The sequence below is a fragment of the Melitaea cinxia genome, chromosome 11 (assembly GCF_905220565.1).
Source record: "Melitaea cinxia chromosome 11, ilMelCinx1.1, whole genome shotgun sequence".
Lineage (NCBI taxonomy): Eukaryota > Metazoa > Arthropoda > Insecta > Lepidoptera > Nymphalidae > Melitaea > Melitaea cinxia.
The window spans coordinates 4443554-4460354 of record NC_059404.1 but is presented as its reverse complement, the minus strand read 5'-3'; the positions used below and the strand labels follow the sequence as shown (position 1 = coordinate 4460354).

The 16801-nt window shown below is 32.9% G+C and overlaps 1 protein-coding gene and 1 long non-coding RNA gene across 3 annotated transcripts; one reads left to right on the top strand and one right to left on the bottom strand.

The window, feature by feature from the left end:
• Positions 1–3908: 3908 nt before the first annotated feature.
• On the top strand, positions 3909–6456 carry LOC123657574 (60S ribosomal protein L15). Of its 2 annotated transcripts, none has more exons than XM_045593099.1 (5): positions 3909–3988; positions 4228–4420; positions 4538–4674; positions 4815–4925; positions 5408–5821. In XM_045593099.1, exons 2-5 carry the CDS (start codon positions 4249–4251, stop codon positions 5600–5602), a joined length of 615 nt encoding a protein of 204 aa, XP_045449055.1. In that variant the 5' UTR covers positions 3909–3988; positions 4228–4248; the 3' UTR covers positions 5603–5821. The 2 variants fall into 2 exon arrangements, 1 of the variants encoding a protein (XP_045449055.1); XR_006743727.1 differs by lacking the exon at positions 3909–3988 and adding an exon at positions 6226–6456 and having other exon boundaries at positions 4234–4420; positions 5408–5896.
• Positions 6457–12501: 6045 nt separating this feature from the next.
• Positions 12502–14804, bottom strand: LOC123657575. Its single transcript, XR_006743728.1, has 2 exons — positions 12831–14804; positions 12502–12794 (listed from the first exon to the last, which is right to left on the bottom strand). It is a non-coding gene; the product is annotated as an uncharacterized LOC123657575 (long non-coding RNA).
• Between the last annotated feature and the right edge of the window lie 1997 nt (positions 14805–16801).

Genomic DNA, 16801 nt, shown 5'->3' with positions numbered 1-16801 from the left:
TCCATCTACATATTGAAATTACTTTGTAAGCAGTATAAAATATGTTTCAGATGTTTAATTTTGACCACTTTAAGCACCAGCCCCAATTTTTGTTCGCCATTTTCACTCTCTAGGACTTGCGCAGTTGTGACTTGTGACTAAGCTCTCGAATTTTAATAAAGCAAAATAAGCGCACTTGTAGAAAATAATCTAAATTAAATACATTTCGTAAGATCAATATCTTGTTTTGATTTAGGTTTTACATGTAATAATATTGCATTTTGTTTGTTTTTATAATATTACTAGTGACCCGCTCCGGCTTCGCACGGGTATAAAATATAATTATATTATATAAACTAAGCACAACACATACACGCAAACGCATTGTTGTTCCTATTGATATGACTATGTCAATTTTTCTTGCTAGAATATTCCGTGTTCAAGACTTATCAACTTTACAATAAGGTGAATAAAATAATGAATATTTACATTATACACGGACACACACACACACACACACACACACACACACACACACAAACACACTTCAGCTTATCGCAGGGCACTGCTAGACATAGGTCTCCATAAGTTCGCGCCAAGAATGGCGTGAACTCATGTGTGTTGCCCATAATCACCACGCTGGGCAGACGGGTTGGTGACCGCAGGGCTGGCTTTGTCGCAACGAAGATGCTGCTGCCCGTCTTCGGCCTGTGTATTTCAAGCCAACCTGCAGTTGGATGGTTATCCCGCTATCGGTTGGCTTTATATATTTTTTTCCTTAGAAGATGCAAGCAATGAACAATTTGAAAACAACATTTTTGATAATTAACTCTGAATTGTTAGTCCATAAACTAAGTATGTTGTGGTATAATCCATACCACAATAAATATTTATTAGGAAAACTGATTATTACATCATGCAAAACAAAATTAATTTCCAAATTGTCAGCATAATTATAATCATATTAAACAAGTATGACGAAATAATAATGTACCGAAATTTAATAGTCACTATCATACTTTGTATAACGAACTAGCCAAACGGGTAATACTGGCTACTGTATGCTTGGAATTTACAAGTACAATGTGGCTAAAATTGTGGAATAATAACTTTACTTCTAGGCACTGTATCAAGGCATCAGCTTTAACAAATTTTAAGTAAGATCTCGAGGATAACAAATGTGAAAATTGGATTAAGATTCGTACAACAAATTTTACTTGGTAACGGAAAAAATGCGACCAGACAGACGGACAAAAATTACAATTTGATTATATGACGATTCTGTATATATTGTCTACGGAAGAAATTGGCAATGTCGCTTTTTCCTTATCTACTTATTTATATCGCGTTATCGCGTAGTATATAGCCTATGTCATTCACTGAAAAAATGATTAAAATCGATCCAGTAGTTTTGATTTATTCATTACTGCCCGTGGCCCGCATGCGTTAACTTAGAGTAAAAGCCAGCCGGAACCGCCGCAAACGCTACGTACCGCGATTTTTAAATCTGTAATATCTTCGAAAATATTCATTTAAATCATATGCTGTAAAGGGCCATATAGATCTATGTTAAATAAAAAACATATTTAAGGTATTTAATTGGATAAGGATTAATGCTGTATTGGTTAAAATCGCTTCGAAAATTAGCCATTATTTGTCGTAAAAAGTAAATGACAAAAAAATGTTATTGTGGGATATCCATAAGAGATAGGTATATACCATCGCGGAGTTTTCTGTAGACCTTTTCAATGTGCATAATACTTAGTACATTATTTTGATAAATCTCGTAGGGTTCAGGCTGCGTTTGCAATGTAAGCGGAAAAAATGTAATTATTTACGACATCCAATTAGAAACCTCAAAAATAACAGTATTTCTCCACTATTTAATTGATGTCGTTATACATATAAATCTTCCTCTTCAATCACTCTATCTATTAAAAAAAAACTGCCTCAAAATCCGTTGCGTAGTTTTAAAGATTTAAGCATACATAGGGACATAGGGACACGATTTTGTTTTATACTATGTAGTGATATAAGTTATTAGGTTTTCTCACCATCAAAATTTGATCGCGGTTTTTACTAATACATATATATATATATTCTGGCTTGAAGGACCATATAAACTCTAGTGTGTTCAGCTTATAGTTTAGTATTGGAACAACTTTCATTATATCATATATTATATATATATATATATATATATATATATTATACTTTCTACCTTAAAAGGTACTTTATTTTGGTAATTATAAATTATCTGCGTTGTAATCGAAAAAAAAATTCAATTAAAATTTTCTTATGTCGACGCTGATTGTAACATAAACATATTAATTTTATTATTAAACGTAAAGAATAATATAATGTGTACAGTTTAAGAGTTGAGTGAGTGGTGACATGTGAGGGAAAGTTAACGTGGTAAACCAAACCCAATGAAAGTTGTTCCAATACTAAACTATAAGCTGAACACACTAGAGTTTATATGGTCCTTCAAGCCAGACACATTGCACACAATCTTTTTTCTTTTCTCTCTTTCCCTCTCCCGAATCTCAACCTTTAATTATATTGCAATTCAATATTGATTTTCAATTGCTATTCCCCTCACCGCTCATAAAAAGCGCATGCGTCCCAAGCGGCTACTGTTACTGTTATAAGCATGTAGGTATTATTCCCATTAACAAAAAAAAACTTATGTGTACTATTTAAATTATAATGGTAGTAAACTACACTATATCACACGATGTAAAATCATGCACATGCTAAAATTAACTTTAAAAAAAAATTAAAACAAATTATGAAACCGTTTATATTATATTAATGTGTACAAACTTATAATTAATTTGAATTAAATCGTCTTATTATATATAAATTACGCGTCACGTTGTTTGTCCGAGATGGACTCCTAAACTACTTAATCGATTTTAATCAAATTTGCACATCGGCTAGTTTAACCATTATACTAGCTAAACTGGCGAACTTCGTACCACCTTATTTTTTTTTCTTGAATATAATGATTATATATGCCGAAAAAAAATACTCCCTATCTTTCAAGTTGGATCAAGCTGTACACGGTGCGGACAAACAACGTGACGCGTAATATATATATTAAGATATATTTAATTCAAATTAGTTATAGGTTTATATATTTTAACAATTACCTTGTTAAATGTTCTCATAAATCGACTTCATTTCTTCTCATTCTACGTAACGTAAAATATTTTGCGCCTTAGCAAAGCCGGTACGAGCCATAAATGAAAACTGAATGGAACTGAATTGAAATTCATTTATAAATTTATAATTTCTTGTTTTTCTACTTTTAATTTTAATTAAACCATTCTAAACACTAGGCGCAATAGCTTTCGGTGCAGATTTATTGCAATAAAGGACGATATTTTTATCGAGATATTTAATGTTGCCAATTTACAATTTTTAAACTCATTTAACAATTTTATTACAAAAAAAAAAAAATTAACACAATAAATAAATGGTATTTTTTAAATATATCAATGTTGTAGTATTAAGCTTGTTAATTGTATATAACAATGTCAATAAAATATGATTTACGTTATATTATTTGTATAAGCTATAATATATTAATATAATTAGTTATATTAATTTAGTAAAAATATATATAGCTTGAAATATATATATAAAGTTTTCATACGGTGAAAATTGTTTTAATTTTTTCAATTTACAATTAAACTCCTTATGATTTTTTTAAAGTGAATATTGTCTGACAAAAACTGAGAATCAAAAACGATTCATTAAAATAAATTTTAGAACATTAATTCATGCTTTCGGGTTTATTTATAAATGGTCATTATTGCAAAAAATCGTTGGCTATATTTTAAAAACTATTTCAAAACAAAATATTTAATAAATGGCTATTAATAAGAATATTGGTTACTAAAGTGAACTGGCAACTTTCACTTCTGATCAAATTTACATTCGACTACTTGTCACTGCCAAGTATCAGTTCTCTTTTCCGGTTTACCTGTGGAGTGCGCGAGACGTATGTGTATTTCTAATCTTAAAACATCTTTTAAATCATAATGTTATTGTTTAAGCATTTAGCTAAATTTTAATGGAGTGAATGTTAAACATAATACCAATGCGTTTATTTAATATATGCGAATGTTTTAAATCGATTACAGATAAACTTCTCGACATGTATAAGCGTGTCGGATCGCCCAATTTGTGGCCAGACCGATGATGTGACTTCTGATCAATATGTATTGATTTTGTTGCTAGGTCTGCCACAGGCTTCCCAAGATGGGTGCTTACAGATATATTCAAGAGTTGTATCGTAAAAAGCTGAGCGATGTTATGCGCTTCCTTTTGCGTGTCAGAGTATGGCAATATCGCCAGTTGACTCGAATGCACCGAGCTCCTAGGCCTACCAGGCCTGACAAAGCTAGGAGACTAGGATACCGTGCTAAACAGGGTAAGCGTTGTATCTTTATTTTCGAAACCGACAGGGATACCTCTTTGTAGTAAACACAATCATCAAGAGTTGTCCCGGTTCATGAATTTCGTGTTAATAATTCGTTTTCTATTTTAGGTTACGTTATCTTCAGAATCCGCGTGCGCCGTGGTGGTCGCAAACGCCCAGTTCCTAAGGGCGCTACATATGGCAAGCCAAAAAGCCATGGAGTCAACCAGTTGAAACCTACACGCAACTTACAATCTATCGCTGAGGTATTTTATTCCAACATTATTGTTTCATGTGTAAAAAAATATGAATTATAAAATGGCAGAACGTGTTGCTGTTATTACACTTAACATTATCTTATGACTGATGATCGTTTGACAATAAAGTATAAAATTTTTTTGAACAGGAACGTGTCGGCCGTCGTTGTGGGGGCCTCCGTGTGCTCAACTCATACTGGGTTGCACAAGATTCTTCATACAAATACTATGAAGTCATCCTAGTCGACCCCTCACACAAGGTAATAATATAAATAAAGAAAATTGTAATGACTCACTACATTTTAGTTTCTTTTTGGTAATTATGTACAATCGAGGAGTGTAATTTAACCCTAACCTATCTAACTTAAGAAGTACAACGTTTAATGACAGTTTCGTTTAACAAAAAAAATAAAAAATAATGCTAACCTATCTAACTTAAAAAGTACAATGTTTAACGACAGTTCTGTTTAACAATAAAAAAACTAATCCTAACCTATCTAATTTAAAAAGTACAATGTTTAACGACAGTTTTGTTATACAAAGAAAAAAAAAACCCTAACCTATCCATACACTCCTCGATTGTACATAATATCCTTCTTTTTTTATGATGAACTTCTATGTCATGCACCAATCTGAAAGGTTTTGCTGAATACTCACCTACCTTTTTATCTGATTAAATTCAATATTAACAAGAAGTTATTATAAAGGTAGAAATATTTTTAACAAAAGTATTTGTGGTCAGGCAATTCGTCGTGATCCCAAGATCAACTGGATAGTGAATGCTGTACACAAGCACCGTGAAATGCGTGGTCTCACCTCGGCTGGAAAGAGCTCCCGTGGTCTCGGCAAGGGTCATCGATACTCACAGACTAAGGGTGGATCCCGTCGTGCCGCCTGGATTAGACGCAACACTCTACAGCTGCGTCGCAAGCGATAAATACACTATTGCTGCTGATTTTCTATTTGTTTATATCCTTCTCAGATGGAGAGACAGCAGTACTCAATAAAAACATAAAAAAACAAGTTTTTTTTTTATTAATATTCTCTAGATATTCATATTTTATACAGATTATTTGCTATTATAATGTAAGTATTAAACTGCACCTACATATTTTTATATTTTATTTGTATGTGAATATAATAATTAATAATAATATTTAATTTTTTTTTTTTTTTTTTTTATAGAAATACCAAAGGAATTGTTGCAAGAGAAAATTTGGAAAAATAACAGGTAATTGTTTCTTTTTTTCAACATTTGTCTTGACAAAAATAGGTGTATCATGAGTCTTGAACTTGTCTTTTTTAACCTATTGTTTGTTACACTTATTTACTACGCTGTTTTAAAACCTAGTTATAGTTTTGAAGAAAATAACACAAATTTAGTAAATCTTTATAATTTATTTTTTGAAATTTAAGTGATGATAAAATGCTTTATGAGATGCGCAACCATGATTACCACGCATTATTAACTTCCTTGGATGGCTGATATTAAAATTCAACCAATATCATATTTTAATAAATTCGAAAACAATTATTTATGTTATTTTAATGTCTTTACAGGTAATGATAGCTTGGAGCTGTGCAAAGATCAACATAGGTAATTATTATTTAAGAATTGTTAAAATGTAGCTTATTTGGTAATTTAAATGGTATAATATCCAAACCATTACATAGTCACAGTCATTGATTATTTGTTAATGTACTAAAAAGTTTGGAAATATTAAAATGTTGTCTAGGTGAGGTTATTGTTAAATAAATTTTCGATAAACCTCAATCCGGCAAGATACATAATCTTCACATATAAAAATGAATTCTTAATTATATCCTTTAATGACTTTAACTCTGAGAACATCTTTACTCATTTATATAATATTTTTGTTAAGTTTTTTAGTATATTGTAGAAATTTCTAACAATAAAAACTAAAATTAAATTATCTGATAAGAGTTCCCAAAGAAGAACAATGAATGTCTGATCAGCTTGTTACACCAAAAGTATATTCTATTTTTTTTGGAATAATCTTAAATAGTAAACAAATATGGCGTACTTCCGACCACAGACAATAGAGTAATATTGTAAGTATAGTAAAGTGACACAAAGAAAAGGAAAAATATTAATAAGTCATAGACGAATATAAAATTCATTTTATGTTCAAATATTTAACGCTAACATATTGGTAAAATTATTTCAAAACCTTATAATATATTGAATATTTTTGCTAAGAATTAGTAGAGGTTCAGAATTACGAAAAAAAAAAAAATAATTAATCTAGCATTGAAATTTATATTTCGTTTATGTGAAATGGTCGGTAAAAAAGAGGTCAAAAATAAAATTTACAACAAAATAGGGCCGCCTGTTTCTAGAAAAAAAAGTCGACCCTATTAATATTATTGTCACATTATTTGTATTTACTATGAATAAAAAACCTTGCGCCGGTGGCACACTAACATCTAAAAAAAAGGACTAATAACATTGTTCTCCACGAAGCTCTCATTGCTATGCTGCCATTGCTATGTGGTATACTTAAATATTATATGGGATAGCGTTAAAAATGTTCAGGGTTAAATTGATATTCAGAAATACTCATAATATAAAATAAAACCGACCGATGGCGAGATAGCCATCCAACTGCTGGCTTTGAAATACACAGGCCGAAGACTATCAGCAGTATCGTCGGTGCGAAAAAGCCAGCCCTGCGGTCACCAACCCACCTGCCCAGTGTGGTGACTATGGGCAGACACATGAGTTAACGCCATTTTTGGCGTGAACTTGTGGAGGCCTGTGCCTTAAACCTTTACAATGAACACCTTACCATAAAAGATTGACATTTGCAATATTTTGTAAGCATTTTATGCGCTCAACAAAAAAAATAAAATAAAAAAACCATTAATAACAAAAAACAAATTAATAAAAAATCGCTTTACGGTACGTTACATTAGTACGGTAAATTATTTAAAAAATTATAATTCGTGACGATTTAAAATATAGGTAAATAACATGGCCTGTTTTATTGCTCATGCTGTTCATTCACTTATTCACCTCTTAAAATATTATGACCACATCTCTATTTGCCTTTTAAAAAAAGATATTGAAATGTCATATTCAAAAATATTATCTGTACTCTCGGAATATTTTAGTAGTTTTTATGTGTTTAAAATGATAAATTGATATTTATTTTTATTGAAATAAATAGTAATTGGAGCTTTACAAATGTCCGTAAGCTAATATGTTGTGAAAGTGACTGATAAATGCGGAAAAAACGTGAATTATGATTGACAGGGGTTTGTTTACCAAATAAGACTTCCAAAAAAATGGAATATACATTTAAATGAAGATGTTCATTAATATGTTTATAGTTTTGGATAAATTAATAAATCCTGTACTGATTGACTTTTATTTTATTTGCAGGTACTACAATAAGTATGGATTTTCAAGACTGATTGTGTATAGCACACTTTTGTATTGAAAAACATATTTAAAGATAGAAGGGAGGACCAAAAGTTCGTGGAGTAGGGATACGGGTGCTCATTTAGTGTCATACTTACTGGGAACTCATTAGCATATAAATTTAGTTTCAGCCCTATAACGTCATTAGCTGACAAACACTCGCCTGCTAAACAAGTCTATCGGAAGAATACTAAAACTATTGAGAAAATTGAATGTGCTGAAAATCGTGCTGTGATAAAATTCCCTACCAAGCAAGGAAAGAACGCTCAGACCATTTTGATTGAAATGGATAATGTTTATGGGGAATAGAACCCTAGTAAATCAATGATTTACAAGTGGCATGGCAAGTGGTGGTTTAAACATGGTTGAGAGTCGATTGAAAACGACCCCTACTCAGGAAGGCTAGTTGAGTGGCCTCACATCAGATATCGTCGAAAAGTGGGAAAAAATTGTATTTTATTTATTTATTCTTAATGTACACCGAAATACAGACACATATAAAAAAGATACAATGCAAGATGTACAAAGGCAATCTTATCGCTAAATAGCAATTTCTTCCAGATAACTTTTGGGTACTGGACACGATACAGTAGCACTGGTTAGAAGTGTGCACAAATTAAGGAGGAAATATCAATACTAACTAGATGAAAACTATGATATGATAGATTTACATAATTATTAAAGAAGAAAAAAAAACAAGTAAATATTTTTATATTGTATTATTATTGTTATATGTTATGTTATTAATATTTATATCTCATATTTTACTACGTGACCACCTTGGTATGACAAAAATCGGTGCAAGATGGGTACCCAGAATGCTCGCGCCGCTTCAGAAACAACAGGGCGTTGATGCCTCAAAAGAATTTTTGGAGTTGTGTGGAGACAAACATGCACACATTTTAGAGCAGATTGTTACCGGAGATAAAACATGCATAAAAGGGGCCATCACTGTCAAAGAAATTCGAAGTGTGGCAGTCTGTTAAAAATTGATGGCTATTACATTTTATGATTATGAAAGGATAATACTGATGGATTAACAAAAAAAAGGGAAGGACCATAACCAGAGAACTACTACGCAACGATACTAGAAAATTTAAAGGAAGCCATTGAAGAAAATGGACTAAGGGTGTTTTGCTCTTGCAAGACAACGCGCCGGTACACAAGAGCAGAGTTGCAATGGTTGCTCCACACACGCCTGGCTTCGAATCCCTAGTCCACCCACCCTTAAGTCCAGATCCCGCCCCAAGTGATTTTTATTTGTTTCTCAATTTAAAAAAATACAGGAAATTTTCCGACGACAGTGGGATATTATGTAATTAATATTTTAATTTTTCAAAGTTAAACCTTAAGTATCACTTAAAATTATAAACTGCTAATAGGAACTTTAGTTTACTTTATTTTAAGGAACAAAATATTGAAATGAAAACATATTTTTATAATAAATTAAAAATAAAAATTAAAGTGATTCACTTTTGGAACATACAAAAACTGGTAATGTCCACTGTGTCCCATACAAGGAATGTCAAACTTAATTTTTTTTTTTTTTTAAATTATACATGAGGAATGCTATGGAACTTCCATGTGGGTTTTTAGATTGATAAGGCCCATATTTTTGTCGCATTTTAAGTATGAATGTCCTCAGATTGGATATGTAATTTTGATGGAATCAAAGTTTCATTTTATGGACAACAAAGTAATAACTTATCACTGTGTAGTTCTTATTCTGTCCTATAGGACTATCTGGGTGATTAGTTAAATAATTAATCAGAAATGAAACCACTTCATCTGATCCCTTGCATCCACAGATTTCAGGATAGGATAAAAGTAGAATTAACTTTAAATTAAAATAAATAAATAGAATGTTTCATTATATTATCAGCTCGGTGAAGATCGAATCGGATCTTCTACCATATGTAAATTGTTACGAGGGGCGGCTGAAAAGTTCTGAGCCTAGGGTACTTGGAGTCGTACTATTTATTTACCCGGTGGGTCACTATTTGAACGACATCTACCCACTATATAAGCGAAGTTACACGTCTTTTTTTTTTTTTAAATATATAGACTAGCGCTTGACTGCGATCTCACCTGAAGTCAAGTAAAGATGCAGCCTAAGGTGGTGCGCGCTTGCCTAGAAGATGCCTATTCACTCTTGATTTAAAGATACCCAAGTTATAGTTCGTTGGAAAAACGGAAGCCGGAAGGGCATTCCAAATTTTAGCGGTGCGTATTAGGAACGAGGAAGCAAATCGTTTAGTGCGAGATCGTGGGATTTCAACCACATAGCGGTGCAAATTCATGCGATGCCTTGCGGTTCGGTGGTAGAAAGGTGATGGTGGAACCAAATTGTATAGTTCTAGAGCACACTCTCCGAAATATAACCTGTAAAATACCGACAAACAGGCAACCTTGCGCCGATGTTCGAGACTTTGAAGTCTAGAGCGAACCAGCGATTTGTCACCGATGAGTCTTCTGGCGCGTCGATCCACAGAATCCAAAGCAGCGAGCTGGTACTTGGCAGAGCCATCCCATAAGTGGCTGCAGTACTCCATACACGATCGAACTTGTGCTTGGTAGAGAGTAAGAAGCTGTTCCGGTGTGAAGTACTGCCTGACTTTATTGAGGATACCAAGTTTCTTACCAGCAATTTTTGCCTTGGATTCTATGCATTGTCCGAAGTTCATATTAGACGAAATATTTATGCCTAGAAGATCAATACTATCGGTGATCGGAACAGATACACCCCGGAAAGTTGGGGCTAATGGGAATGGACTCCGTTTAGCAGTGAAAAGACACGCTTGTGTTTTGGAAGCATTAAATTTGACTAGGCGTCTGACGGCGTTTGACGTCATTAGCTTCATTACGCTTTGAGTAATTGAACCGTAAACATCACCATGTCTGAGTCATCACTGCACTTAACGAAGTTTGAGCATCGCGCCGTCATCAAATTCCTCGTTAAAAAGGGAAAAACAGCAAAAGAAATTTTTGAAGAAACTTCTAGTGTATACGGAGAATCTGGACCGTCGTCAGCCACGGTTAAACGATGGACACGCCTATTCCAACAAGGCAGAGAGACTGGAAGATGACCCCCGCTCGGGTCGGCCGAACACCGCAGTCACCGATGAAAACATCGAAAAAGTAAAAAAAAAATTGTACTGGACGATCGCCGAATAAAATTGTGGCAGATAGCAGAAGAGTTTAGCTTTAGTAAGGAACGAGTTGGAGATATTATGCACAATCATTTGCATATGAATAAAGTTAGTGCGCGTTGGGTACCAAAAATGCTCACGCAACTTGACATGCAACGGCGCGTTAAAACTTCTGAAGAGTTTTTAGACTTGTGCAAGAATAATTTGGAAGAAATTTGCACTGGTATTGTCACCGTTGATAAAACGTGGATCCGACAATATGAACAATCTCAGAATCAAAACAGGAGTCAATGCAGTGGATAGAGAAGGGAGAAAGACCGCCGAAGAAGTTCAAGGTGGAAAAATCGGCTTCCAAACTCATGGCCACCATTTTTTGGGATTGCGAAGAAGTTTTGCTCATATATTACCTTCCAAAAAAACTACAATGAATGCAGAGTATTATGCTGGGCTTTTAAAAAAAGTTCGCGAAGCCATTGTCGAAAAAAGAAAAGGTAAAATCAGCAAAGGAATTTTGTTTTTGCTAGACAACGCGCCGGTTCACACGGCGCGCATTGCGAGGCAAGCCTTGCGAGAAACTGGCTTCGATGAAGTAAATCACCCTCCCTATAGTCCAGATTTGGCACCTATTCGTAGCGATTATTTTTTATTTAAAAATTTGAAAAGAGACTTACGGGGACGAAGATTTGGGGATGATGAAGAGATGAAGGTGGCCGTTAATGGACATTTTCTAGCCAAAGACGCGGGTTACTTTTATCAGGAATACAAGCCCTCTATAAAAGATGTCAAAGGTGCATTGAAGTCCAGGGGGACTATATTGGAAAATAAATTTTATTTAGATTTTTATCTAGACTCTTAATGCCATAGGCTCAGAACTTTTCAGCCGTCCGTCGTAAGAATACTTAACTGATAAGTTCAACAGTATTTCCTTCAGCTCTCAATGCCTTTGCTTTTTTAAATTCATCACAAACACTGCAAGTATCCGTCCTTGGATAGCCAAATGATATATTAAACCGTGTTCAAGATGATTCTGTAAGTTTCATATGATACAAGATTTTGTGACTCATATGCATCCAAGTATAACTTACATATTTTATTTGTTTAGATCTTGGGCAGATATTGTTTTTTGATCATTCTGTAGTGACTTAATACTTAGTTGCATGACATTTTTATTATTGTAAAAAAAAACATGCACGTAAGACCTGTAGGTAATGGAAATAATAATTTAAAAAAAAATCTTTAAAATTTGTGTTATTTTTTTATTAAATTTAAATTTCCATCATTATGCAGAATGAAATGAGCTTAGTACAAACTAAAATAATATGCAAAGTAATTAATAATTTCAATTTTGATGAAAATAACCTATTTTTGTTTTTATTAAGGCATAAGAACCCTACATTTGTTGCAGCTGATTGTGGAGTATCCTTTACAGTTTGGGTTTTTGCATCGCAGTGAAACGCCAACTTGTGGCCAATGGTCACTACCATTCTTCTAATGTCTTAGTGGAGGAACAACTGTAGGCCCTCTCTTCTTTTTTGCTTGGATTTCAATTTCCAAAGAGCTGGAACTTGGACGTCCTCTTTTGACCTCTGTGTTGGATCCTATTGAGCACAAAAGTTGAGCCAAATCATTACGAAATTGCCCATGGAAAATATATTATTTTTTGGCATATTTCGCATCATTGCATTTTTTTTGTAAATGATCACGTATTTATTACCGTAAGATCAAGCAAATGAAAGAAAATACGTAAATACCTTTTTTTGGCCTTACAGTAATATGGAGCCTCCCCAAAAAACTCCATTAAATCCACCCCCCCCCCCCCCCATATGTTTGTTATATTTTTGGACAATTTTTGGACATGAAATTTCTACCTTTTCCTTCTTTGCTTTGTCATATCTAGTGACACTAGATACTGGTGTTGGATATGTGGATAAAATTGTCACCATTTTGTTGTCTTTCCGGGTGACACAAGACATATCAATACCATCAAATGTTGTTTTTTTTTACATGACTTCCTCTAGATATTGACTTTTTCATTAACTCTTTTTTTGTTTAGTAATTTTGATTTTGTTGTACAGTACCCACAGATTGAATACCTTGCTTGGCTAAATGATGAACCAGGGGCATTGATGTGTAGAAATTGTTTAAGTATATTATGTGATTTTGATGTCTTGGCACACCTCTTAGCAAATGAATGACAACATTTCCTGTGGCTCCCAGATCAGGTTCTCCTTCCAGTCTTCCTGTATTTTCCTGTCCTGAATACAATTCGAATGTATGAGCATATCCTGATAAATCACAGAGTACATAAAATTTAAAACCCCATTTGTGGGGTTTATTAGGCCGGTATTGTTTTAAGAAATGTGTCACTTTTGTGGCACACATCTGCTCATCTACTGACAGTCTTTGTTCCATAGGTATGGTAGAAAATTTAGCTTTGAGGTGCTCAATAACTGGTCGTATTTTAAATAACCTGTCGTGATCGCATGGTCTACAAGGCTTGTGATTTTCATTATTTTGAAAGTACAATGAAAACAGGAGACCAATATGATCTGGTATTTTGAAATCTTTGCACAGACATGAATAATAATATCTCAAAAAACTTTTTGATATCTGATGCTGTATAAATTATTTTTTTATTAAGATCTTTCTGCATGACATACAAATTAGTTTGAGTAAAATTTCCTGAATAAAATCATCAAAAAAATATTTGAAACATTGGTAAGGAGTTTCAAGCTGTGAAATTTCTGATGGAAAAGCTGAGCTGCCTAAGAAAGTAATTCGATCCTCATCAAAGTTCATGTCCTTGTTTTTCCAAATAAGTTTTCTTTTGTCCAATAATGTATTGAAAATTTCACCACAAGGAACTCTGCTTTGACTTTCTCGTTCTTCCACCAGTTCTTCAACAAGAGGAGGATCATTTTCATTTTCTTTCTGACTGTCTTCATCACTATTGTTATCATATAATAGACTTAGAAGTTCATCCCTAGTATAGTGGGGATTTGGTGGCTCATCATCTTCAAAATCTTCTGCCTCCAGTCCATCTTCCAGCTGTGCTAGATAGTGTTCTATGTCATTATCATTGATAATATTCTCAAACAGCAGAAAAATACATAAACAAAGTGAAATTACATGAACCTAAATTTCTTCATACTTCAAGGATGACAATACTGCATAATTATCCTATTTCGCATTATTTTAGTTACTATTTACATGTTTTTTTTTTTCCACAAATATCAACAGTTTCCACAATACTTACCCTACTTCTATGCATTATGAATTTTTTCTCAGACTTCTATAGGCAAAAACCTTTAAAAAACTTGATAATTTTATGCAACGTTACAACGAAACCAACGAACTTGAGCTTACCAAATTTTGACTGACGTTTGACAGTTGACGTTTCCTTTTTTTTTTACTAGGTGCGTTCCGTTTCGGTCATACGTGTTTCAAAACGTTGCCAGAGACAAAAATAATCTTGATCAGCAACCGGTATTGGGTGCATTTTTTCCTATTGAATGGTTTGATGGAAATATCTATCACTATGCAAAGATCAGATCTTTAATGTTATTGCCTTCTTTTGTTTGAACTCGAATTGCCTCTTTTGTCACTTGGTGCAGTACCTGCAATTTTCTGTTACTTTAAGATGTTCAAGTTTTCTTTTAGTGAGCCCAAATATGGATAAAAATGCCTTCTAACAAACAGGTAGGTACTTCCTTTGTGTCATCATTTACTATCACCCTCACCTTGTAAGTGAAATGGGTTTGGTGGAAATTAGCATCCATTTCATCTGTCTATCTACTTCGCCTTATTTTTATTGATCACACATTCATCACGTCAATAAGTATAAATTTTGATCATTTGTGTCCTTAATACTGTTGAAGTCTTTAAGTAATTTTACACGTCGCTCTGATGATATTATATTCAAACATTTTTAATCTTTTACACCTACAATTATCTCCAGGCTCGTGCGTAGCAACGCTCATTTTTTTCATCATTTTCCGCGTTCTGTCTGTTTTCTTTTTTTTTTCTTTGTTTTATTCACTAAACTGTAATTATTTTCTTGTCACTATGACTCATTTTACTAATGACAGACCGAAAAAATAACTATCTCTGAAATCATACACAGCTACTCCAAGTAAACACTCGACATAACCTCAAATTTGAAATAAGTATTTTGACAGCTTGGACATTCCTTCTTACGTTTCGTTACACTATGGACCTTCCCTTTCGTTTTGTTCCTGTATACAGTTTTGAGACTGAAGTAATACTGTCTCTATTAATAGTGACTATACTTGTTATGCTTTTGTGTGTAATACCAAATTTAAATACGCGGAAAATGAAAATATTGCCATCAAAAATAAACTTTTTGTATTTTAGTCACATTCCTAGTTTTGCACCTATACTTTTCAAATGTATTCAGCTATGTGTAATAATATTGAAAAGGAAAAATAGATTAAATGTTTTTTTTTTTATATTTAAAAGCCTTTCATTCCATGAACTTTTGGACCTCCCCTCGTACTATTATAACCTTCCAAGAAATATCAAATAGCATTATGATCTAAACTATTGCAAATATATATTTCTAGCAAACATTTTTAATATACGAACAAGATTTAAGAAACAATAGTAAATAGTAATTTCTTCAAAGCTATATGGATATTTTGTTTTAAATGGCCTATTTTGCAACTTTGTGTTAATGGCGCCTACTTTTTTAAGCTCAATCATACTTCACTTTACAACATACATTTTGTTACATAGTCCATTTTGAGCATTAGCGGGAGAGTAATTTTCTTTAAGTCTTTGTAAGTAAAAATATCTTCCTTCTTTTAAATGTACGATTGTTGGCCCTTCAGAAATCGGTCAGCAATCTGCACACAATTTACTATATTGTTTCAAACAATACAAACATACTTGATACAGAACTATCCCTAACATACACGAATTTACAAAAATAATAATAATGTAAAAATGCAATATGATAGTGTGGACACACTTCCACAAAATTTGCTTCGACTTACATAGCATTCGAAAACAAGGCGAGGCATAATTCGACCTACGACAATCAATAAAAACTTGACTTCAAATAAATATATATCTGCGCTAACCTATGTACATGTACATTTTTTATGCCTAGAGGCATTAAAAATGTACCCAGAAAATACAAAGTTACATTTTAATAACGTCTAAGAAAGAAAAAATAAAATCTGATTTGGTGTAAGTTTATTGCATGAACTTAAAATTAACCAACAATAAAGTATCGGCAGAAAAGTACATGTTTCTAACATGTATGTAACGTGATGAGAAACGTCAATTTTAAGCAGGTTTTAAATAACTAAGTGCAGCAATTACCTTGGTTATTTCTTATTAATATTTGTAAAAATTTTAACCTACAATATTTACATTTATAGAGACCTATTATCTAAATATTTTCGCTTCTTACACAAAAACAGTAGAATACCTAAATAGCTAACGTGGATCATATTTGTTTCCATTACACACTAATTCGTACATATTTATATAGGTATGTACAGCCGTATATACGAAA

Excerpts from the sequence above, each read along its gene's own strand:
- LOC123657574 (XM_045593099.1), top strand. The coding sequence starts at position 4,249 with ATGGGTGCTTACAGATATATTCAAGAGTTGTATCGTAAAAAGCTGAGC. Across the intron at positions 4,421-4,537 it reads AGGATACCGTGCTAAACAGG|GTTACGTTATCTTCAGAATC; the intron begins GTAAGCGTTGTA and ends TTTCTATTTTAG. Across the intron at positions 4,675-4,814 it reads ACTTACAATCTATCGCTGAG|GAACGTGTCGGCCGTCGTTG; the intron begins GTATTTTATTCC and ends TTTTTTGAACAG.